This window comes from Pundamilia nyererei, unplaced genomic scaffold (assembly GCF_000239375.1).
Source record: "Pundamilia nyererei isolate P.nyererei 1_Seehausen unplaced genomic scaffold, PunNye1.0 scaffold00091, whole genome shotgun sequence".
Taxonomy (NCBI): domain Eukaryota; kingdom Metazoa; phylum Chordata; class Actinopteri; order Cichliformes; family Cichlidae; genus Pundamilia; species Pundamilia nyererei.
The window spans coordinates 1,550,607-1,575,140 of record NW_005187492.1 but is presented as its reverse complement, the minus strand read 5'-3'; the positions used below and the strand labels follow the sequence as shown (position 1 = coordinate 1,575,140).

At 40.9% G+C, this 24,534-nt stretch overlaps 1 protein-coding gene across 1 annotated transcript in view; it reads left to right on the top strand.

The window, feature by feature from the left end:
* The window catches only part of dph1 (diphthamide biosynthesis 1), a 65,968-nt gene extending 46,093 nt beyond the window's left edge, over positions 1 to 19,875 (top strand). The window contains exons 5-12 of the mRNA XM_005739367.1: positions 1,018 to 1,172; positions 2,673 to 2,794; positions 5,483 to 5,551; positions 6,261 to 6,417; positions 9,135 to 9,235; positions 16,670 to 16,748; positions 19,093 to 19,227; positions 19,593 to 19,875. Of these exons, the coding sequence (XP_005739424.1) occupies positions 1,018 to 1,172; positions 2,673 to 2,794; positions 5,483 to 5,551; positions 6,261 to 6,417; positions 9,135 to 9,235; positions 16,670 to 16,748; positions 19,093 to 19,227; positions 19,593 to 19,673 (899 nt within the window). The 3' untranslated portion in view covers positions 19,674 to 19,875. The remainder of the gene's footprint in view (positions 1 to 1,017; positions 1,173 to 2,672; positions 2,795 to 5,482; positions 5,552 to 6,260; positions 6,418 to 9,134; positions 9,236 to 16,669; positions 16,749 to 19,092; positions 19,228 to 19,592) is intronic.
* Positions 19,876 to 24,534: the final 4,659 nt, after the last annotated feature.

Sequence of the window (24,534 nt, the reverse complement as noted above, 5' to 3'; positions counted from 1 at the left end):
TCTCACTCAGCGTGTGGCCTGCAGCAAACCCCACTGTTTTAAATATCTATCCATCTGTTCTCCTTTACTCGGTGCTGAAATGTGAGCCCATTCATCACCTCTGTTCCCAGTTAATTGACAACCTACCCTTCACACTCAAACTAAATACCCATAACACACACGCTCGGTATCCTGTTACTTTTTCCACTCCTGCCTCCCATTCCAAAGCATTTGCTCTTTATACAGTTTATTATAAACTCATCTGCCCACACCCCCAAATTAAATTTCTCTATTTTCCAGCCTACTTTCATGGGAATGTTTCATTCTTCTCCCATTTCCATCACAGCTGCCTTCAGTCCTTTGTTAAGACGGCTCTTATGTTTTCCCACTATCCCCTCTTTATTCACTCCCTATTATCTGCACATTGTTGAGCCTTGCTCCCATATCGCTCTCTCTCTCAGTGTTGCTTTAATCTAGGCCATCAAGTGAGCTGCACTTGTTCATAAAGCATTTCAACCATAATGGGCCATTTGCTTAATTGTAACAAAAAAGTCCCCTTGCTTCTGATCTGCAAATTAACTGTAGCACGAGAGGAAGACTGATTATAATGATCAACACAAACAATAATTCTTCGTTCTTATCTAGACCCTTTCCCCCCTTGTTTCTTGGACTCTCCCCTGCTTTATTCAGCATCTAACTCAGCATGTCTGTCGTTACGTCTCACAGGCCCGGGCGCGTAGTAAATGGTCTGTGAAATTAATGGCATTAATAGTAATCGCGTGTGTCCTTCTCCTTCCCTAAATAATTGAGGTCTTTGCATCAGTTCCTGCACGTGCTAGACTCTCACTCATGTTTCAGTTATGTCACATAGGTGCGTACCGTAGGATCTTTATATTTGCAGTATGCTCACATACGGTTTATTTGTGTAGCTGTATTGCTGTGTATATATGTTTATGTTTTGATGTTGCATATACAGCAGTCTAAAGAAGCAGGACTGAAGTATTCATCTGTCTTTCTTTTGTCTTTGTCTTGCTGCAGTCCCCATAGACTCGACTGCAGGTATCAAGATGCTGTATGTGTTTGTGGATATCCAGATGGACAATGCACACTTCCTGGACACAATCAAGTTCAACTTCTCTCCTGGACAGTCTCTTGCACTCGTCAGCACTATTCAGTTTGTGGCGGCGCTGCAGGTGATTAAGCGCCGGTTCTGTCAGACTTTGTGTGCATTTGTGTGTGATTCTCGCGTCGGAGAGAGCTGACGCACACAGTTATTGTCACTTGTATTTTCCATATTACATAAAGAGTATATTTTTCTGTACAGTACAGCAATACACACACACACACACACACACACATCTCTGCATTTGTACAGTATACTTTTTTTTTGCAGTTCCTGGCTTTTATGAACAAGCTCACACGCCGCTCTTAAAGCTCAGTTCAAGTGTGGGTTTGACAAATCCGGCAGCAGTTATTTTGGATTTGAAAGGTGCAATGAACTCGGAAGGCCGCTCGGTTCAGCATCGTGCTCAGTAGTGCTCTTTATATAAGCAGTGGCAGCAGCTATAGTATTAAGCTCGAGCAGCCTTCTTTCAGGCTGGCTGCCTCCCTTTTCTATAATGCATTTTGCTGCTTTCATATGCTGTGTTGAACCAGCACCACTTTGGACCTTTACTAATGCAACCACTGCTATTTTTAAATCAAGCTCTACCGTAACAGGTCACATTATATGATGGGATGTTTGAGTCCGCCTATGTGTATATGTCTGCATAAGTCTCTATGTTTTGTATGCATGCTTGCTCTCACTCGTGTCTTATGTGTGTAGGCTTGTTGGGGTCACACAGTACGGGCGGGAGAAGTTCACCCGTATTCCCTGTGGACTGCCTTAAATTAGCCTTAAATTGTTTGTTTATCCTCAGAACACACACACTTTTTCCCTTTTTTTTTTCTTCTTATAATAATTGTTCACTCGTTTTCTCTTTTCATCTAAATGAGTACACATGAACTAGTTCATTTTTCTAAAAATTAAAGCACTCTTTTTTGGTGCTTTGCAGAAGCATGAGGATTTAAACACCAGTTGTGTGTTAAGAGTTACACTTCTGGCAGAAAATCATTCATGACCCTTTCAGTATCACTTGAAGTTGACATTTTCAGTCTTTTAAAAATATTATATTGTTATAATATTCTATATATTTGCACCAGTGGTAATAGTGGGTAATCCCCTATCTTCTGACTTTTAATTCTGTTTTTCCCTTTTGCATACATTGAATCGAGACCACAGACAGTTGCACGTTTTTATTCCTCTGGTTCATATCTTTAGCATGCTCAATTTAAAATAAAACAATGGACACTACGTTAAAGTGCAGGTCTCTGCATTAATATCACTTGATTTACATCAAATGTAAAATTGCAATGCAAACCTCGAAACCCATTAAAAGGCAGACTTGGCTTTAATGTAATATCTATTGTTTTGTTTTACTTAAATGTCCTACAGCACAGAGTCTGATGGAAGATGAAGAAAAATGTTTGGTCTGTATGTTTTCTGTAGGTTCAGACTCAGCCACATTCATATTCAATGCATCTCTTGTTATCTTTCCATTATTAAAAATGTAAAAATGAACCATCAAAAGTGAAGAACCTGATTAAATACGTGCACAGAGAATATAATCTCTTCTCCTTCCTCCATATTCTAGGCTGTGAGTGCAGCCCTCAAGACAGAGTATGATGTGCATGTCCCACAGTGTCGCCCTCTGTCACCGGGAGAAATTTTAGGCTGCACCTCCCCTCGCTTGGAGCGCCATGTCAATGCCATTGTGTAAGAAATCTTATTCCTCCTGTCTCCCACCTTACAGTGTCTGCCCAGTTCCTTTTTTTTAGTTAGCACAGATTAGATAGCTGCAGAGATCCAGCATTGGCTCATCCAGCCATTGTCTTCTCTCTCCTTTCCTTCCATAGTAAAGCCTGCTATTGCCATGCCCACCCATGTGGCATGAGTAATAATCTGTATGCCATAATGCCTGTCACACCAGACAGAGCTGGCTGTGATAACCAGCCATATCTGTGAGCTATAAGGAGCCAGAAACGGCCACCTTGAATAGCTTGAATTGTATGTATTCAGACACCTTTGGCTTGTTTCAAGCCAGAGTCAACATATTCACATGTTTTATGGTTTAGATTTAAGGAAACGCTTTAGCAAAATATAACACCTACTATACGTTGCCATAGTAAGGATTGACAGGTTTCCTTGATATATTAGTTTCAGCTTGTCTGATTGCCCGTTTTAATTTCTTATTTTCCCCATTTATTTAATCTTAATCAGAAAAAAAAAGATGATGCATCCAGTCAGGAGCTGCATGTACCCTAAAAGACTACTTCCTGTGTATTTTCACAAAAACACCGTTCATGTGCGATGTGTCAAAGTGATGCTTATTTTGCCTGTGCTGCAGGGAGGAAAACGCTTGGCAAAGTAACAGGTCCAACTAACAAACAACACCTCCGCAGCTACTGTGTGTCTATACATCTGGTGCTGGTCTGCAGTAGATAAATCTTATGCTTTGTAGTGCACAGTGAGATGATGTTCCCTTGATATAATTATGCCGAGGTGCACAGCCCCATATGTCTGATCTGCACACATCTAATGCTTGTCCATGCGATTAAAGTCTCCCAGTGCGTAACAGCTGCACAAGGACGGGCTTTGCTATATGCATAAGTGGATACAAAAGTGATGTGTACTGTGTGTCTGTTTCAGTGTGTCTCTTTGTATGCGTGAAAGCTGTGGAAGGGTCAGAGTGTGTTTCACCTTCTAATCCAATGTGTGTTGTCTTTGATGTGTCAGCTGGCTTGTGCAGAGGTGTGCTGGGAGAGAAAATCGATTAGCCTACCTGAGGGATGTATGTTGCTCTCTTTCTCATTTAATCCACACGTGTTACATTGAACACATGAGCAATGATGAGGACTTTAACCTCATTGGTAGCACCATCCCCTAGTGTTAAATTTCAGTCTAAAAATATATAGCTGAAACATTTTATTTTGATGTGACAGCTATATCAGAAGTACAGCTACAGCGAAATGGTTTCCCTCTGCTGATCAGTCTCTTTTTACTTTAACGAATTATTCACTAACGAAAGCAGAGCAGATCTGCTCTTAATATGATTTCTTTTTTACAGTGCATGGTTTTGTTCAGCACCTGTATTATAGCAATAAATGAATATTTAATATCAAGTCATCCTATATGAATTCGAAATGAGCAAGTTCCCGCAAAAAGTGTTGCGTGCTCAAGCTGTAATTGCATTTTATCAAAGTTTTGACCCACTTGAGCAATATGAAGAATGAATAGTGATGCATTAGTCTTTAAGGGTGATTTTGAAGCTCTAAAAGGTCTTAGTCTCTGTCATTTCCATAATGAAAAGTATTTTTAAAGTGTATTGAAATGGCCATTCGCCCATTTCGATCTGCCACCTCTAGCTCTCACTCATAATAGAACAATATGAAGATGTGAATGTGAAAATAGGCAGTTGCGTAACGCACAGGCACACAGCATTCTGCCATTCTAGTGAGAGCACTTTTGAAAAATAAAGAATATAGATAGAAGGACTGTGGTCATAGGGAGCGTTAAAGCACACCAACCTTTTAGAGCCGCAGAGTGCTGAGGACAACCGTGACTGAAATGCAGCAGGCTTATTGTTGGGAACATAATTATACGAGGGCCTTGGATGTTTCTAAGCAAAGAGAGGCAGTGCAACAGAGGCTCTCCTTGAGTTCATTTTGTGTTCAGTGTTATTACACAGATGCAAACAGAGACAAACGTGCTTACACACAACCATGCACTTGCTAACAAATAGAGCCTCAGCTAGTCGTGTCTCTTGGTAGCCTGTATGGCAAACCACCCACAGCCTGCTTTGAGCCACTCTAAACACTGACCAATTAGTGGGTTTAATTGCACGTCCTGGCACAGTAGGCCTTTTGAGACACCTGCTAAGTAATAAGTAGGGGTACTGACCTGAGTCCCCCTCAAACTAACAACAGGATTGTTCTCAGCCTGACCCCAAGGGGCATTTATGTAAGAGACCTTGCATTTTTAGACACCTCCATGTCACTCAGTGTTTGCGGTTTGTGAACTCCACGTCTGCTTGCGCTCTGGCGAATCCCCAGCACCAGACCCCGGGTTAATTGGGAAAGCTTGTATTCTCTGTAAACAGCGTGCTCCGCTCGTTGAGGTCACATTCCCAAACAGCAGAAGTGGGCAGACCCTCCACCCAAGCCGTAAGGCTTCTGCCCGAAAACACTTTGGTCTTCTGTTAAGAGGCTGCAGACATAAATTAAAAGACAATGTTAAAAAAAAAACCAGAGAGAAAACGCTGATGGAGAGAATAAGAGAATAGGTCAGCATTTCTTATGGCTGCACAATGAATTTTAATCATCTTCAGGGAATTTTCTTTGCACATTTATTTTTCCTCTCGTTTCATTCACCTCAAACATTGAATTGATTGGTATCTTTCTACAGTTATCTTGGAGATGGAAGATTTCACCTGGAATCAATCATGATTGCAAACCCAGAGATTCCTGCCTACAGGTATTGTCACATATTTCATGTATATCTCTCTTTATATGATACAAAATAGTGTTTATTATAGAACTAGTGTTAGTTTGATCATTTGGGGCCAAATGATGTCAAATAAACTTTTTGTAATAATTGCAATGAAAAAAGTAAAACATTTTTTTAAGTACGGAAGCGATCAACATTCATAATCACCTTTTTGGATCCTCAATTTATGTTCTAGGCTCAGAATCTTATGATGCTTTTTAGTGCTGTTTAAATTTAAAAACTGCTTGCAGTCCTGATTATTCACCTTATCGCAGTGGCATGATAACATTATGTGAAGCTCAAGTTCTGTTTTGATAAGGCTTGCTTGCATGCAAAGTGAAATTGTGTTGTTATAGACATATGCACTGCTGCACAGATCACAGGTCTCTCTCATAAACAAGATTCTAATCTCAAGTGTACCCCTTGTACCAGAGAAAAGGAGATTAGATGCTCAAAAATACATCTATTTTTCCCTCAGATACACTAACTCCTGTTGTATTTGATGACTTTTTGTGATTGGATTTTTCACCTTTTTTCTTTTCTTTTCTTTTTTTTTTTTGGTGCATTTATGTCCTTGAGATTGATGCCAGAACAATGGATTGTAATATGTGTAATCAGGTTCATTCTTTCAAAAGTATCGACGCGTCCTGTTCACATCTGTGATTTTCAGCCTTTTTCTGCCTGGCTATGCTTGTAGATACGACCCCTACAGTAAGGTGTTCTCCAGGGAATACTACGACCACGAGGCCATGCGCGCTATAAGGCTCCAGGCTATTGACAAGGCTCGACTGGCCCAGAGATGGGGACTGATCTTGGGCACGCTTGGCCGACAGGGCAGCCCTAAAGTCCTGGAGGTGAGTTTGCATCCTCATTTCAACACTCTACATGTCCCGAGGCCACTTGTGCAACGGCTTGTAATATTTCTTAGCGCGAGTTTTTTTTGACAAGTGATTTGGTGACATGAAGTAGTAATAAGACAAGAAGTCGTCACACTGGGAGCTTGTTATTTCAAATTTAGGATGATGCAGCCAAACAGCCATGGAAAATCTTATCCTTGATCTCGCTGCTGGCTTCAAGCATGACTGTGTTGGAGTGTTACTAGTGATGTATGATTTTGAGCGTTTTCTGTTATTGCTTCCACAATACAAACATTAAAAAAAACAACTACAAATAAACATCTCAAAGCATAAAGAACAGTCTATACTTTTCCTCGGTGAAAGCTTTTGCAGCACAGTCCCATCACATTATTTGCATAAATTAACTCTGGAAAATTCAGCCACTTAGAAATGCAGCTCACGTTCTTGTTCAGCAAGCATTTCTAAGCAGTATTCAACTGGTTAATTGTAATAATTCAGTGAAATGTGGGGTATTTTTATACATAAATGATTTTAAATTATCTATCGGTAACTGTTTAATGCTCTCATCACACTTTGTAGGTAAGACAAACCTTGCTTAGAACTATTGGCATGAGAATTCATAAATAGTATAGTAAGTGCACACAGTCAAAGGCTGGTATATTTGGTGCAGACTCATAAGTGAGAAGCTCAGTCTGTGCAAGTACAAAATATTATGTATTAGCATGCGTGAAGGTCTCTAGTCACTCTTAACTTGCAGCTGGTCCTCCTGCTTTGCCCTCTCTTCAATTGCCAGTTTGTTTTTCTCCTGTTTGTTCCTTTTTCTTTGTTTTGTTTCCCCTTCTTTTCCCTACTGTTTTGAATTTTACTTATTACTAATTAAATCATAATTTAATCAGTAATAATTCAGTGCTGTATGGATTGCTGTATGAAAAACTGGAGCCTCCATCTAAATGCTAGATGTAAATGGTTTAATACTTCCTCAGCGAGTGTACATGCATAGACTTGACTTGTTCGCAAATATCCAGACTCAAGAGATTATGTTAGCACTGATGTATAAATGTCAACTAGAGTGAAAAGTTTAATCTTTGTGTTGCATTCGGGGGTGGATTTAAAAAAGGGATTTCAATACAAACTCACCAGAGATCTTTTAAGATTAGGAAGTGTAGTGTCAGATAACCTCTCAAGTAAGGGGGCAGAACTATCTGATAAGAGCACAGTGATCTAAATGTTGCAAGATACTCCCAAGGACAGCGGATAACAGTCACATTTTACCTATATCTCATCAAAGAAGGATTTATGGGATATCTTCTGGTTTGTCTGCCTTTTGGATTCCCAAGTAACGCCTCAGTCCGCTACCCACAACTAAAAAGACAGAGTGAGAAAAAGAACCAAGTTCCTTGATTTGGCTGAACAATTTAATTTAATGACATGTTTTATAAGGTCTGGTGACTGGGCTTGTGCCCATCAGGCCTTATTCACCGACCCTGAGGAATGATAGCCACATGTGACACCGCTACTCGCCAGTCACACTGTCTTTGTCTCGCTTGTCTGTCAGTTTTCTGTTGTGAAAAATGTCTTCATAATGGTATAATGTTTTATAACTTCTGGCTAGACTGCCCTTTTCCAGAACTGCCAAAGTGAATTTTACCAGATGGGTGTGGGGGACACTGATGATTCAGTTGCTAACTGTGTTGGAAACTTTCCATGCAGAAAAAGCTCAAAACTATTGTGTACAATACCTCACCAAGTAAAGTGTGTTCTGAGTTGTAGCTGGGCTGATTTATTTATTTGTTTTAAACCTTTGTTCTGTCAAATCTATGGACAGAATCTTCAGGTGGACTTAAAGAGTGGAGAGAAACCAGGCACATTAGAACTGCAGCTTTGCTGGTGATGTAATTGTGTAGGTTTCATCAGACTGTTCAGCACCCGATCTAACAGTTTACTGCCAAGCCTGAAGTGATTGCGAGATTCAACACTTCCATGTCTGACGATGTAAGACTCTGCCTGAAAACACTGGTTTTGGGGATGGTAATTAATTTTATTACTAATCAAAGGAGTGGGATCATATGGTCTTCTTATATTAGATTGACAGATGAGTTAGTTAATCCACCACAGGAATGCATACACTGTAAAAAACATTTAAATGAGCCAATCTGAGGCACAAATGCTCAATCTAAATTCCTGCCCTCTCCTACAGCTTTAAGCTCTAGGTGGAGACTGCGAGAATGGGATTTCAGTTGTAAGTGCCCTATAAAGAATTATCTTTACAGTGTGCCTGGACACATGGCAAAAGGATGAAGAGATTGATTGTCTGTATAGAGGCTGGAATAGTACACTAGGCACTTAGCGCTGAACATAGTTTGGGGGTCTAATCTGTAAGCTTCCCTGTTGAGGTGTTGAGGCCAGAGCTAATTGGAAAGAGATTGAAGGGAAGAATCACATTATACTGGAGGGAGTGTAAGATGTTGTTTCCAATATGTAAATGTGCATTAGCAGAAAAAAATAAATAGGCGGAGATGCGATAGTTCAAAGCTTGATGTTCAGATGAAAAAGTCTAGTCAAGCTGAAACTGTGAAAGCACAAAACCTCTGGAGTGATTATCAGCACATGTTAATGCCATAAATCATGTGACCTATACCTTATTATATGTGGCTGAGTTTCACAGCCTATTTTATGTCTAGAAGGCAAAATGTTTTCATCTCTTTTTCTTCCAGCACCTGGAGTCAAAGCTCCAGTCCTTGGGCAAGTCCTTCACTCGAGTGCTTCTCTCGGAGATCTTTCCCAGCAAACTGGCTCTGATACCAGATGTAGATGCGTGAGTATTATAATGCATACACACAGTTTTTTTTTTCCAAAATGTTATTCATTTGATGGTTTGTTTGACACTGTCACATTTTAAAAGAAATATATTTATTTTTTTTTGCCCAGACATATTAAAGACATATATATGGTCAAGGGAATGCATACCACTCTAGAAACACAGTATGAGTATGTATGAAACAGCCATTAATTTCTCACTGTGGTGTTGTGGGTAAACTTCTCAAATTAAATCTGAAGCTCTGCCCTTTAAACCCAAATTCCTGAATATGCGTTGCAACAAATATAAATATGGACTTATTTACACATGCGCTAACGCGTGCCCTAATTAAAGCGTTCTTTTATTTAGTTAGAAATGCTGAGCCAAAGCAGATGAAGCAAAATGATTTCTCATATTCTCTTGCACTGTTTTTCATTCTGTTTTGTGCTCTGTTTTTCCTTGTTCGTGTGCTATGCCATACAGCAACATTAAATCCAAAAATTAATTAACCTACACACATCCCTAAAACTCCTCCTTTGGCTCTTTGTGTTCTTCATTTGCCAATTCTTTATCACTGCTGTGTCTCTCTGATATAAAGGCTGGGTAATTTATCTTTCACATCAAGGACCCTGCCAGAAATCTAGTGTTCAGCAGCTAGTAGTCACCTAAAATTTGCAATCAACAGCATTTGAAATGTATTCTGTAAGCATCACTGCACACTTAATTGGGTAGTCAGCATAATTTGCAAGTGGGTGCTATAACAGGGAGCTGACAAACAGAGTTTATAGCTTTATACACAAAATTGGCATTCAAGTCCTGGGAAGAGTCCATGATTTTGCATATGGCATAAAAGCAAACAGTCCAATGTAATGAACTTGAACGAGTCATAAAATTTAAGCTTTGGCACAAAGTGAATTGAAAAGGGATCTTTATACACAAATCATACATTGAAGTGCATACTTTTAGTCTGTTTTGCAGTAAAGTTAAAGTAGAAAGTACATCAACCTTGCCCTTGATGAAGATTCAGGGTTTTTTCTTTAGGTTTTACTTCTGTTTATGTAAGAATTTTACTTCTGAAGCAAGAAACCTGAAGCAACTTGATAAAGACATTCTCATTCTCTCATACACTAAGATCTTGACTTTTACATCTTGATATTTGTAGTGGTAGGTCCTGAAATATTTTCTGCTGTGTAGCACTGTAACCCAGTTCAGCAAGTTACAGGTGTCTTTTAGACATGGACTCCTCACGTTTTATTCAATGAAATATCAAGTACTCTGGCTCCAAGGTTCAGTTTGTCTGATTTATCTGACTTCCAACCAGAAGAGCAGAGTTGAAGATGGATAAGGGGTTAGTGAAACACTGATGTGCAGCAGCGCCAATCACATTCGCACAGGCACAGCACTCACACTCCCTCAGATTGGCCTCTCACTGTGGAGTAATGAGAGGTGTGATGTGTGAGGGAGGAGTGGGTGAGAAAGGGACAGAAGGTCTGAGAGAGAGTTGGGGAGAGAGAGAGAGAGAGATGCAGAGGTAGTTGAGGGGGCTGTGTTTGGAAAGCGAGTGATCACGGTAAAAATATTATTTTTTTATTTGTTTTTTTGGCTCTTGTCTTCAGACTGACGTATGAGTACAACTCAAACATTATGTAATTCAGGCACGATTCACTGAACCAAAACAAACCCTCATTACAGACAAAAAGGTTTCCAGCAAGATCTGTTTCACTAACATTAAAACTAAAGTCCAATCTGCACATGTATCTCAGGTAGGAATTTATTGTATGGTTTTACACCAATTTTTTATCCCATCAGTAAACCCTAGATTTTATTTTCCTTTAATTATATAAAAAAAAAAAACTGCTTTAAATAGATGACAAATTCATGTTATTACCCAAAGTGACCATGAAGTTGAATTAGCGCCATACTACAGCAGGTCTGGAGCTAGAGACAAAACCAGAATATTATTAACCTACAGGGTGATGATTTATTGCTATGCTGTTTTATTGGTTTGTAATAGTTTTATCTAGGTGCACCTAATAAGCTGTCCATGGAGTGTATATACATCAGAAAATAGTGCTGGAGCAGTCTCCCTTTGTACTATTGAAGACTAGGGCTGTTTATCATTTCAGAGTGCTGGAGCCAACACAAAACCTGAGTTTCTGTGCTGGTCATAAAAGGTATATGAGAATCTTGTCTTGAAAAAAAATTCATGTTTGGTTAAATAGTTCAAGTTACTATTGGGCCGGTGGTTATGGGCTATTCCTTCCCTGTACACCCTGTCACATCAGCATGGTTTGCTGACATTTATTCACCAATAATAAGTCAGACTCATTTCTGATAGAAGCTGGAGTTCACCCGGTTGGTAGTCGTGGAGGATTTTAGGCTTGATGGTTTCCCTGGGCCGGGGATTGGACCGCTGTACTAGGAGGCTTTTTATGGACACTTGTTGCTGCAGATGCATTTCAGCAAGTGCAAAAGAACAAAAACAGGACTGATGCATGATTGTAGGCTATTTAGAGCCATTTCCTTCATTTTTAATAATGTGGCTTTGTCTGTAATCATAAAATTGTTCCTTAACAAGCCTAAAAAATTTGACATTTGAAGATGACTTGCTACCAACATTGTCCATATTACTGGTGATAAATATTTATTGGGGGTGACGACTTTAAGTAGAATTCTTCTGATGATAAATTTGACATTTATTTATTTATCAAACCATTAGTTTGTTCACCTCTAGTATTTTTTCACTTTGCTCCTCCTCCAAATAGTTTGTGAGACAATTATAGACAATACAATTCACCAAGTGTTTGAAGCTGTGTCAAATCTGCTTGTGTTAAAAGAGGAATTAAAGAGAGAGACAAAGCGAGGGAGATTGAAAGATAGATGGTGAGGCGGTAAAAGACTCACTCCTGCTCAGCACTAACCAACATAGCACACTGTACAGATCCCACCCTCAGGCTTTCATTGTCATTAGACACACACATACTCACTCATATAAAGTGAGAGGCACCATTAACATATGCTCTTAAGAGTGTAATTAGGCTGTCCCCAAGCAGGTTTTAAACTGTTGTGCAGACATCTGCACAGCACACACACTTATCTCAGCCAGACAGCAAATGCCATCCGCTACATTTCAGCCTTTTATCTCTGTTCGAATATTTTTGGGGTCTGGGAGGGGGGCTCCACAAAAAAAAGAAATTGTTTATTTTAATTCAATTAGCTAGTTTGCAATCAAAGGTGAAGAAATTGTTCTCTCCTTGGAGTTCTGAAAGGTTAATTGTTCTTGCTCTTGGCAGGTCAAGTTTGTGAGTGTAATTGAAGCAGAGCCACACAGGTGGAGGGAAGCTGGGGTGTAATGGGCCACAGTGGGTAATGCAGTGAACTCAGGCTGGAGCTCACATAGCATATCCAGATTTAAATGTCAGGCAGTTTTACCTTTATACATCACGTGTATGCTGCTCCTCTAAACTTTATATGTTGTGTTGTGATGAAAGCATCATGTTTTTTAGAGCACACAGATCATTTTGAGAGAGGCTGACTAAACAACTGTCCACAAAAGTCTGTGTGGTATGAAAGACTCAAAGCACTTTCCTCCCGGAAAGTAATTTCCCGGTGACTTTTAGGCACCAACAACTGGGTGTGTTCCTCTTCCGTGAGGGTGTCACGACTAACTCGATAAAGCCTATGCTTAATCAATACAAAATGCGGGTAGGTCAGCGCTGCTTCAGGGTGCCCCATGTAATCATCAGTTTTTATCACATGGTCAAAGACATTACACTCTGCTAAAGGCCTTAAACGCATCCTCACACGCTATGCCAAAAGGTTATTAAACCCCGGGTCAACCTGTCCCCAGAATTAAGGGATGCAACAGTCGCGAGCTAACTCCAGCCTTTACTCTGTGTTTTGCCCTGCTATTTAATTTGAAGTGGCTCTATGGGATATTTGTGCATGTCCCCATGCAAACACCTAACCTCCACCCACTTTGCCTCCAGCAAAGCCCCGGGCCAAACTAGGGTTTGGTTGACCAGGTTCTGTATGTAGCCTGAGTCCACCGTAGCCTGGCCGAGGGAGTGTGTTGGAGGGCCGGCGACACGGAACACTTCCAGCAGTCCTGCCCTGATCCTCGTGCAGCTCCCGGTGAGTGAGGTGTGTCGTCTTTAGCCGGTGGGACCTGCAAAGAGACAGACAGGTGTGAAGGGTAGATGATGCTGGTGGCGGGCCTCGATGGTGATGCTGCCTCCATGCTACTCACTGCTGGTTGTAGCTGCCCCACCAATCCTCTCAGCTGCCCAGACAGGTGGTCTTCCACATGCGTCACCGCACCAGGCCGACTGGTCGGTGGTAGCGGACCCACTCTGCTGTGTCCACTGGGGGCCTCTTCATGAAATGCTAGAGCATGATCATATCCAGCAGCGATGCCTCTCCTTTGGTTGAGCCAGGCTGCAGCCACCTGGCGAGGGCAGATCTGCTAGCCTCATCAGGTCTCCCTGGAAATGGCAGCAATGGTCTTCCGGTGCGAGCTCCAACCAATCCAGTATTGCCTGGCGAACACACTGGAAGCTGACCTTCACCGTTGTGGGGAGGCTCAGCGCTGCCACAAGTACCTTGCTGGCCACAGTGGTACCAGATCCTCCAACACTCTGGTCCAATGCTCGGCCAGGTGCTGCAACTGGTCAAACTGTTTCCAGTGCACCGTTGCCTGCTCCATATGCATGGCAGCTAGCTTCACCACCATATGGGCCAGCCCCTCCAATGGCTGTGCCAGACGCTGGTCCATCATCCTTCACCGGACCGGGTTTTGGCCCCATTGTGGTATGAAGTACCCAAGGCACACAACATGGGTGCTTTTATTTGCCATACTTCCTTTTCTTGCGCAACTTTCGCGCTGCCTTGTCCCCTTACAGCACACAGCTCTCTTGTCAGGTCCCTGCATCCTACTAAAATAGGGAAGGCATGACCAGGTGATGGAAAACAGCGTTGTAGGTCAGCCTCCCCTGACACCACACCCTAAACCCACTGCTCCACCCCTCCCGTGCAGCTGAGCTACAAACCACACCCCGCCCACAGTCTGTTCCACTGTTTGTTTGGGGGATTTTTCTTGGTTTGCGAGCAAATTGTGAAACAAGGGTCAAATGAGACAAAAGCCCACCTCTTCCAGTGTCTGTGTAACTCTCCTGTTTTTTAAAGTCTTTGTGTTTTACTGTACGTCATAGGTGTCAAACTCTGGCCCGTGGGCCAAATTTGGCCCGCAGCCTAATTACATTTGGCCCGCGAAGCCATACCAAATTATTATTACAGCTGGCCTACCGGTATTATACAGCTAATATATATATTGTTTAGTATTAAGCTTTGCTTATTCCATGTTCAGTTTTTCAGCAAAACTTGTTTGAGTCCATAAGAAGAGATTCATTCTTAAATCTGGAGGAAGATCTTTTTTTCAATAAATATTAACATTAGCCCGCGACCTTGTTCCAGTTTTAAATTTTGGCCCACTGTGTATTTGAGTTTGACACCCCTGCTGTACGTCATGATGATACCAGTTCTCTTCCACACTTGCTAAAATGATTTCAAAGATAGCGGCTACAAATACTGTTTCCACTGCTTTTAAGGAACAATACAGTGGTACTATGCACCTTATCACACTGCAACATTCAGAAAGTCTCATTGCTAACACTTTTAAGTCCCGCCTCAGTTCATGTGCCAATCAGCTATCTTCTCCCTATGAAGGACGAATCCTTTCTTCCTTCCCTTTTCATGCTTTTTGTCTTGCTTCCCTCTCTACTCTGAGTTAGCCCTGAGGATTTACTCTTTGCTTATTAATCACCCTCCCTCTTTTTTTATCACTTCCAGTGTTCTTTTTTTTAATCTTGCACTGCAAATTTGCATATTCAAAAACATGTTGCATATAAAAACACACATATACAAACTGTTGGTTTTTCTCCTATATTTAGCCCTTTCCCCCACTGTTTTCCTGCACTAAGGCCGCTTTGATGCACGTGCAGTGTTTGTCTGTTTAAAGGCTCAGGTTATGAATAGCGGCTGATAGACCTAAAGGTCACATTTCAGATTCCAATCTCCATCTAAACTTGGCCAACTTAGGACTGAGGAGATTGGTGCTTGGTTGAAATGTCTCTGACTCAGCTGGCTCTCAAATTAAGAGGATGAATCAGAATTCATTCTTTGGGGGGAGCCTTTTTTTTCCTTCTTTTTTTTTAAGTGTTAGTTGAAAATGAGAAAATGCCATGCATTTGCCCAGAGGGGGTGGAATATTTCTGTGACAGAAAGCAGAGTGGAGTGAGCGTCAGCGGTGCAATCAATTCTGCAGCTGAGAAACTGTGTGAAAGTTGGAAAATGAGGGAAAGACAGAAAGGAAATTTGACGCAGTACCATATATTTGAAAGTAGTCAAGCACTCACAAACTAAATCTCAAACTGGTGTGTCCTTATTGACGTTTACCTATCATTAGTCTTTATATACACTGCAGTTCATTTTGTATTGTATTTTGTATTTGTATTTGTATTCTGATGGATCTTCATCATAAGGATTAGGGACAGGGAATGTTATGCTTCCTCAGTAGAGACGGAGCTGTGAATAGCATTGATCTGTGAAAGCTAACCCCCCGTAGCCCCAGCCACTTTCCGTCTCCATTTCCCCATTGTTCAGTTTTCCCTGCAGCTGTTTACTTCCACACACCCTCCTCATCCTACTCCCATGCATTTTCCAGAGTAAACACGTTCCTCCCTGCCTGTCTTCTTCCTCTCTTCTGCCTCACTTCTGTCTTCTCTTCTTGCCTGCGCCTCTTCAACCCCCCCTCCGGTTTTTCATCTTCATTGCTCATTCTCCCTATCTCTCTGTATCTGTGTCCTTCTCTCTCTTTTTTTTCCCACCCCCCTCCCCATCTCTTTAATACACAGCCGCTTCACCACTAAACCTACGCCCACCCCACCCCGTCCCTCCGCCACCCTGTCTGCGAGCAATGTAGGCTACCTCCGTGGAGACCGGCTGGTGCGGCTTTTTTATTCACACTCACCTAACCTCTTCCTCTTTTCTTTCACAGCATTTCTTTGTACCCCTGTTTGCATCTTTTGCAGTATTTTATTTTCCTCTCTTTTTCTGCCTCTTGCAACCAGTCGGCACCACTAGACCACTTGAAACCTTCATCCCTGTCTTTTCAGCCTCCCTCTGACTATGCATTCAGATGGTGTAGCATGGCTGTCTTTAGAACTGTTGCAAATCAGGACAGATCTCTCCAACAGATGCTGGAGGTCAGGTGGAGGGAGTCTCCTCGCACTAACCCACTGCATCACGTACCCACATGCAGTGTGCAGTTGTAGATGTGCTCTGCCTGTCTAATAGGATCTTAGTCTCTCAACGTTATTGCTTAACTGTTACACTCGCATTTGCACTGATTCTGAGGTGTACGTTTGAGCTAAAATTTGCACCTACTCCTTACAGGTGGGTTCAGATCGCTTGTCCACGCCTTTCTATCGACTGGGGCACTGCCTTCTCCAAACCCCTTCTCTCTCCATATGAGGTAAGCATCAACCTTACAGCCTCTCAACAAGCCGCTAATCGCTTTTCATACAAGTGTCACACATTTCACACACACAGACCTTCCTGTCTGCACATAACCTGACTGATGTCGTGTTGAAGCCTTCATCAAAGTGCAGAAGGAGAAAGTTACATTGTTAAGTGATTTTTCACGTTGTATAAGACTCATCAAGGCCTTGCTTGTGCTGGAGATGAAGAATTATGTCTAGTTCTTCCTCCCTCTTCCTCTCCCTGCCATAAAGCACACCAGCACACGCATATAAAACACCATCAGTAGCAGACTAGCCCCCCCTGCTGGCTGCAGAACCATATAGACACTCCCCACCCCTTTCAGCTTGTTTTTGTAAAGGGAGAGAAATGGATCGGACAGCATCCCATAAAGATCCATTTCAAAACATGTGTTTGTTTGTCTGCAGCTGTTGTCGCAAAAAAAAAAAAAGCAGGCTTGTTTTGTGATGAGCTTGGCAGTTATGTCACATTATGCTTTTATGTGACCTCACTGGTTAGCACTTGAAGTCAACTATTAATTCGTTCAACGGGGGTTTTTTTTTTCCTCAGACGTATGCCACTGATTTGAATACTGAAATGGCTGCAAGGGGAATTGCTGTCTTGAATATTGGATTGTGATTTGAAATGGTTGCTGTTATATTCAGACTACACATCTTTGTGCGCCGCACACAACGTGAAAGCACTTACATTTCAGAAAGGGGCCATTAAGAATAATGATAGCATTTACCTTAGAAGAAGAAGTAATGGTTATTTTGCATTGTTTTTGACTGAGGTCTATAACGGCGCGTGCTGTAATGAGGAAAGCAGCAATCTGTTTTCTTAAGCCCTTTGTGCTACAGTTTGCTTTGCTCTCCCCGCCAGCTATTTGGGAACGATGTTTGTGCATTTAAATAATTTGGTGCTGCTCTTGTGTCTGTATATGTGCGCTTGTGATAAGTCTTAATTCACCCGCATCTCATACCTATGAGTGTTACACGTCTCGGTGCGCTATGCTTTTCACTGTGGCATTTAGGAGGAAGATGAAGAGGAACGAGATGGGAGGGTGAAGTGAGCAAGGAGATTTATTTTCAGTGCGTCTCATGTTATATTTATAGTCAATAAGACACACTTGGCTCTCCTGTCAGAGCAGGGATTAGCAAGAGAAGCTAGCTTCCACAGAGAGAGGCAGTTGGTGTGAGAGGGGAACGAGAGCAGTGGGGGAAAAGAGAGAGAAGTGATTGAATAAGGGGTAGACGAGAGGAGGAGACTCTGGTAGAAGGCTGCCTGGAGAAAGGAAGGCATGGTTACTCTGTAGTGTTTTTATTTTCTGATAGATTGTGTTTTAAAATCTGGATATGAAGAAAGTTATTTTGCCTGAAAAACATATATTTAGGAATTTTTTTTTTTTTTTACAACAGGTTAACATAACTAGGATGCAATTATATCTTAAAAGAGAAAGAAGCTTTATTAAGTTTCCAGTACTTTCTTTTAAAGAAAAACAGTGTTTTTACTTCTGGTTTTATTCAGGAAACTTCAGCCTTTGCGTAAGAGAACAGAACACTGTCTTGTCGGTTTGGGTGCGTGCTATACTAACGAACGACAGTCACAAGCTGCGCAAGTGATGAATTATGTCGCACTAGAAGAAAGATTTCATCACTTTGAAGCTGAATTTTTCATGTCTCCTTTGAACTAAATTCTCTAACGGGTGTATTTGGAGTTTTATAAAATTTCTATGACTTGTTTTCTCATCATAATTCCATACATCATCGGAATTATTCCAAATAGTTCAAAGCTGAAGTTAGGTCTTGGCATCTAAACAGCGTGAAAGATGAACGAGTACTCGGATAAATGAATAAATGAACAGTCAAATGATTTGTTCTTTCATTCAGAACGCTTGTTATGTATGCTTTTTCTTTCGTTCGGAATCAGTATTCACAGGCATTTCTCTTCCATATGGAGCAGTCTTCACTTAAGTCACAGCTCTGTCATGCCACTGTTGTTGTTCCTCTCTAACAGCTGTTGTAGCGTTCAGTGCAGCTGCATAGGGATAACATGACAACTCTGCCTGTTATCCAAGCTTATTATTATGACACCTGTCTTGTCGGTATAGTCAGTCTGTTGTGTCTTCTCATCACTCTTTGGTTTCCTGCTGCTTGTTTGTCCAAAACGCTGGAAACTGCAGATACAGTACTAGGTGACAGTGAACATCAGCGGAATCATGTACCATAACACCTTGAAGGGTGCCATTATTGCACCTTTTGCTCATCGTTTCTTGTCCTTTTTTGATTTGGTTCTGATTTGTCACTGTCTCGCCATCTGTATTTCTTGGTATCTTTCAGGCAGCTGTTGCTTTGCAAGAGGTGGGCTGGAAGGAGGTCTACCCCATGGACTTCTACTCCAATCAGAGCCTGGGTCCGTGGGCACCTAACCACCCTGACAACCAACCTGTGAGGCCTGCTCGTAGACAGACCCAGGTGAATAGAGCTGGGAGATAAAAAAAAAGAATGAGTGACGGGTGGGGAACGCTGATAAAAAGTGATTACACTCTGTTCAACTCATGCTTGATGGTCTTTATCAGAATGTCACCACACTGACACCCAGTGGCACAGTGACAACAGGACATGTATCTCAACATCTCTTTGTAAGGCGTGGCTATGACCTTGACCTTGATGTTCCTTTTACTTATTAAAAAGGAAGAAGGGTGCATAGATATTGATTGAGTTACTGCTCTGCGGATACATCATACAGTAGCTGTATTTCCAAGTATTATCATTTGTATGCCTGAGGTAGGTACTGTCACTGCTCCAAGTGTTAATGCTATCCCTCTGCCTGCCTGCAGAAAAAAGGCTCGGAGCCAGCCATTCCTGCCAAGCACTGTGAGCAGAACCAGTGCGCCCCCTGTGGCTGCCAAGGGGAATGACACGCTAACAAGCAGAGAGAAGTCAGACCAGAAGAGGAACAATTGGAATTTGAGTCAGTCTAACTTCAGAGGAGTTTTCAGCCTCTTTTTCAAATAGATTTTCTGCCGATATGATGAGCAGTTGAGATGCCACCTGACCCTGTTTTGCTTTCTTCTTTTTGTGGTGAAATTGTGAAGACAGTAAATCAGAAATGAAACCTTTCTTGTTGGGAGCAGGTTTTTTTCTCCCTAAATGCAGTGCTGTTCTGAAGCTATGAGCCTGTTTTTAAAGCTGAGTGGTATGAGTTCCTAGATGCGTGCAGAGCTAGTCACGACTGCTCTCCGTTCTCATTATTTATTGATGGTGGAGTCTGTCAATAAATAAATAAATAATCCTCCTATTGCTGTTTGGCCGTTACAGTAAAAACTGATTGACAGGAGCCTACCGTGGCCTCAGCTGATCCCAAGAACCCTCCCCAGGTGGCAGCACAGTGTGACAGGTGATTTTTGGAGAGTTTTAATTCTAAACAACTACCCAGCTTGTCCAATCACATCCTCCCTCTGCTTTCCACCTTTGTATCACTTCAGCAGCAAATGGCAGTGAGAGAGAGCGATACTGCCAGACATATCCGGGATGCATCACGTGTCCCGCTAGCAGCTACATTTTTTTAAGAGCTCAGTATTTGCCACAGTACTGCGTGTGATGCATAGCAGTCGGGAATAAATTATTGGCCAGCAGAGCTCTCTTTCAGCTGATGTTCGATTTATATTCTAGTTTGTTCTTTCACAGGCAAAAAGGAAGAATGTTAATAATCTGCCCTTTCCTCTTCTCATAAGCCTTCAGGTTTGTTATCCCAGTCTAAAGATTTGTCATGATTTAAATCAGAAATGATTTACTGATTACAACATAAATAAAAGGGCTTTTTTGGATTGTTTAAAAGACAGATCATATACATTGAACTTTATGGTTTTAAATTTAACCATAATAGAAACAAGAGCTAGAAAAACTGTATATTTTAATATTTAATATCCAGCCATTTACTTTCTGCTGCTTATCTGATTTAGGATCACAAAGGTGATGTGGCCACTCACAGCTAAGGCGAGAGGCGGTGTACCGCCTTGACAGGTTGTCAGTCTGTCTGCTGCATGATAACACAGACAACCGCTCAGCATTCACGCACACGGCAGGTTTCGAATTGCTGATTAGCCTAACATGCATGTATCTGGACTGTGAAGGGGTATCAAGAGAGAAGCCCGGTATGGGGACACCATGCAAACTGCGCATTGAAAGGACGCAGGTGCTTCTTGTTGTGGGGCAAGAGTGCTAACCATTCCACCACTACCACGCCTCCCTTATATTTAAATACAAAATTGTTAAATTAGATCATGATTACTTTCTTAATCAAGTAAACTTAAAAAATTATGAGGACATCAAATACTGACTGCTGAAATCTCCACACAGTGAGTTCTTCAGGTTCCAAGTGTGACATGACAATAATCAGACTTGTGATCTAAACTTCATCAAAGATGATGGCAGTTAGTGAAACAGGACAAAAATCTCCAGGTTCACAGGTTTTGTAATGTTTTGTAATGCCGCCTCACCTCCCTGCTTATAGACCCCTTAAAAAAAGGTATGTGAAGAATCTGTTGGAATTTAGAGTAAGAAATGAAATATTTTTATATTTGCAATCCACTGTATTTATTAGCCATTTACAAGTTTTATAAAACACCAGTTTCCACACAGGGAATAGTTATCTAGATAAGGCTCATATATAGCTAACAAAATCATTTTTAATCAGTGAGTGAAGGTTATTGTTTGATTATTTAACTGTAACAAACAAACTATCAGTTTACAGGTTTGTAAATGATGGTCATTAGGAAATATTGCCAAAAGGCACCAGACATTTTTGTAGTTTTTTGGGAGGATAAACTAAATCATCAATAATAACTTTTTTTTCTGATGCATTTAAATCTTCACTGAGTAACAAATTACATTTACAGCTTCTACATGAAATACGCTGTATCAATACTATGGTAATGATAATAATGCCTTTATGCCCATCACTGTATATTTACATAAGAACTTAACATACTAAATATATCATTTGAAATTTGACACTTTCTAGTTTGATTTTTAAGCACCTTATACTTCATTTTGCTTTTGCTTCCTTTTCCCTCATGAAGACTTACCGATTTTTTTTTTAATGTTCAAAGCTGATGCTCAGTTTTATATGTAAAAGGTCCAAATAACTAGGAGAAATTCATTCCCCTGGGATAAGTCCCCTTGTGTTTCTTGTGTTAGCGGAAATCAAATACTTAAAAGTGAATTTATGAGTATTTGGATGCAAGAATACAGTTCACAAAACCAAATGAAAACTAGATGTGAAAAAAATGTAGTAAAACCAAAGCTTTAGAAAAATCCCAAAATGGGAAGGATATTTGTATAAGAAACGCTAAAAACATCATTTTCTAACAGTTTGGTTGAATTTGTCAACACAAAAATAAAGAGGAATTTTAACGCTCTTAAGTGTTGTTCCTTTATAATAAAAAATAAGCTAAAGCTAAACATTTTAACAATAACAACCATATATGAAAGAAACAAATTCTCCCTATAAACTAACCAGTCTGAAAAGAGAAGCTGAAATGATGAAAAACACAAACCTGTTACGACCCCAATATGTGAAAATGTGTAAAATGTAAATAAAAACAGAATGTAATGATTAGCACATCTCATAAATCCATATTTTATTCACAATAGAACATGGCAAAAAAAAGTTAACTGACACAAATTCAAAGAATCCGGAGAAATCTCTGTGCGCAAAGGTCAAGCCAGAAAATCAGCACTTGAATGGCTGTGATTTGGAGGGCAATGAAGTTGAAGTTAAAACCCTGTATTGTGTTTTGGAAATCACTGCATGGATGGGCTGTGAATGGTATAGCAGATAGTAGTGATGATACTGTAATGTTACGGTGTGGATGGTATAACACACTCTGTGAACAGAATTTGGCACACAATCCACAAATATGAAGATGATCCAGAAATACTGCCATCTTCTGTGGATCAAGGCTAATTTTAAATGGACTGAGACAAAGTGGAAAACGGTTCTATGGTCAGACACATTATTTTGAAATCAGACCGATCAAATTTCAAATTGAAATGTGAACCTCTTGTTATCAGCTCTCAGTCTCAGCAGCTGGAATCCTATATAAAAGACTAGAACAGCATTCCCTGTCCAAAAGCCTGCAGCTGGTTTCTTCAGTCTACAGGCTTTTACAGACTGTTGTTAAAAGATGAGGCAAAGCTACACTGTGGTAAAAACACAGGCCTGTGCCAGCTGTTTTGAAAAGTGTCAAAAACGATTTAATACTTTTCTTAAAGTTCTACATTTTCTCAGTATAAATATTTTACATGTTTTATGTGTTTTTTGTGGATAAAATGTGGGTTTATGAGATTCCCAATCATTGCATTCTGGTTTTATTTACGTTTTAAACATCATGCCAACATTTTCAGAGTTGGGATTGTATTATTCTAGTTGGCTGTAACTGTTTCAAAACATATTGTGATAGCTTAATTTGTGCACATAGCTGCAAGGCTGTGGGGTAGACCTGAAAGTCAATGAGCTTCTCATCCACAGCTCTGCCAGCCTCTCCCAGTCTGACCTGTTACCTCAAGTACTTTCTCTTCCATGCCAAAAGCTGAGTGACCACACAGGGGCGCTGTTTGCACAGCTTATTTGCATTCTTTTAAGCCATTCAAGTCACTTTTCACTTTTCATTCTAGAAACTTTACACTGCATGATCACACGTGATTACGTGTACTTGGTTGAGTGCAAGTACCCAGTGTGCCTTTGGTTGCTGGTGTGTGCAATTATTTTCCAGACGTGGTGGGAATTTGACTCCACGCTCCTTCATCCTGCTTGGCATCCCTTCTGCCCTGAGTGTGCTTGCCATCGCACTTTGTTTTGTGTCAACATCGAGTGTCTGGTCCCACGGAGAATTTATGACGTATTTATTATGGGTCTTATGACTACACAGGCCACACGATTTAGTTATCCTGGACAACAGGTGCTCAGGTCACGTACCATGCGCAGTGATACTGATGTAACCTGACTGGATGGTTAGCTGGTTGCCATTGGTGCCCAGCATTTGTTTGTGTAGCCCGCAGTGATGTGACTCAAAAGTCATCGGCTAATGCATTCTCGACAACCACTCATCATTCAGAAGCCGAAGACTGATTGAAAACACATTTTTAGTAACTCTGAACTGTCTACCTGGGTTAATGTTTTGGGGATTTTTTTTCTCTCTATGTGAAAGCAGAGAAAAACATGTCAGCACCTGTGATGTATTTAGTCATTGTTTCTCTTATCTAGGGAAAGGCTGAGTCACAGATGGCTCATCCGACCTTTATTTTCACCAGCCCCAACACCTTAATGCGTTTTAGGTAACTCACAGAGTAAACTCATCTTTCGTGTTTTTCATATCGCTTATTTGTTTCTTATTTCTGTCCAAAAAGGAAATCAGGTGTAAGTGGGGGAGGGGGGTAGAGGCTTATGGTGTATGGTACCACAACAAAAATAAAAATGAAGAGGAGTAGATTTGCTTTGCAAGTTTGATTTTGTGTGTTCTTTTTTATATATATATATACCAGTTTGTCTTTGATGTACAGTTTAACACATACTGCATGTTATTAGAGGGTGGGCAGGGGGAGGTGGGGCAGTAGAGGGCATGTATATAAAATCCAGATGGATGTTTGTGTTCCAGTGTTTGCTCCTGTGTCTCTGTTGGTTTTTTCCTGTTTCTCTCTCACACTTTTCTCCCTCTACCATTTATTGGATTACATTAGAACAGAAAATAAATGATTTTGTTTACATTGCCTGTATTT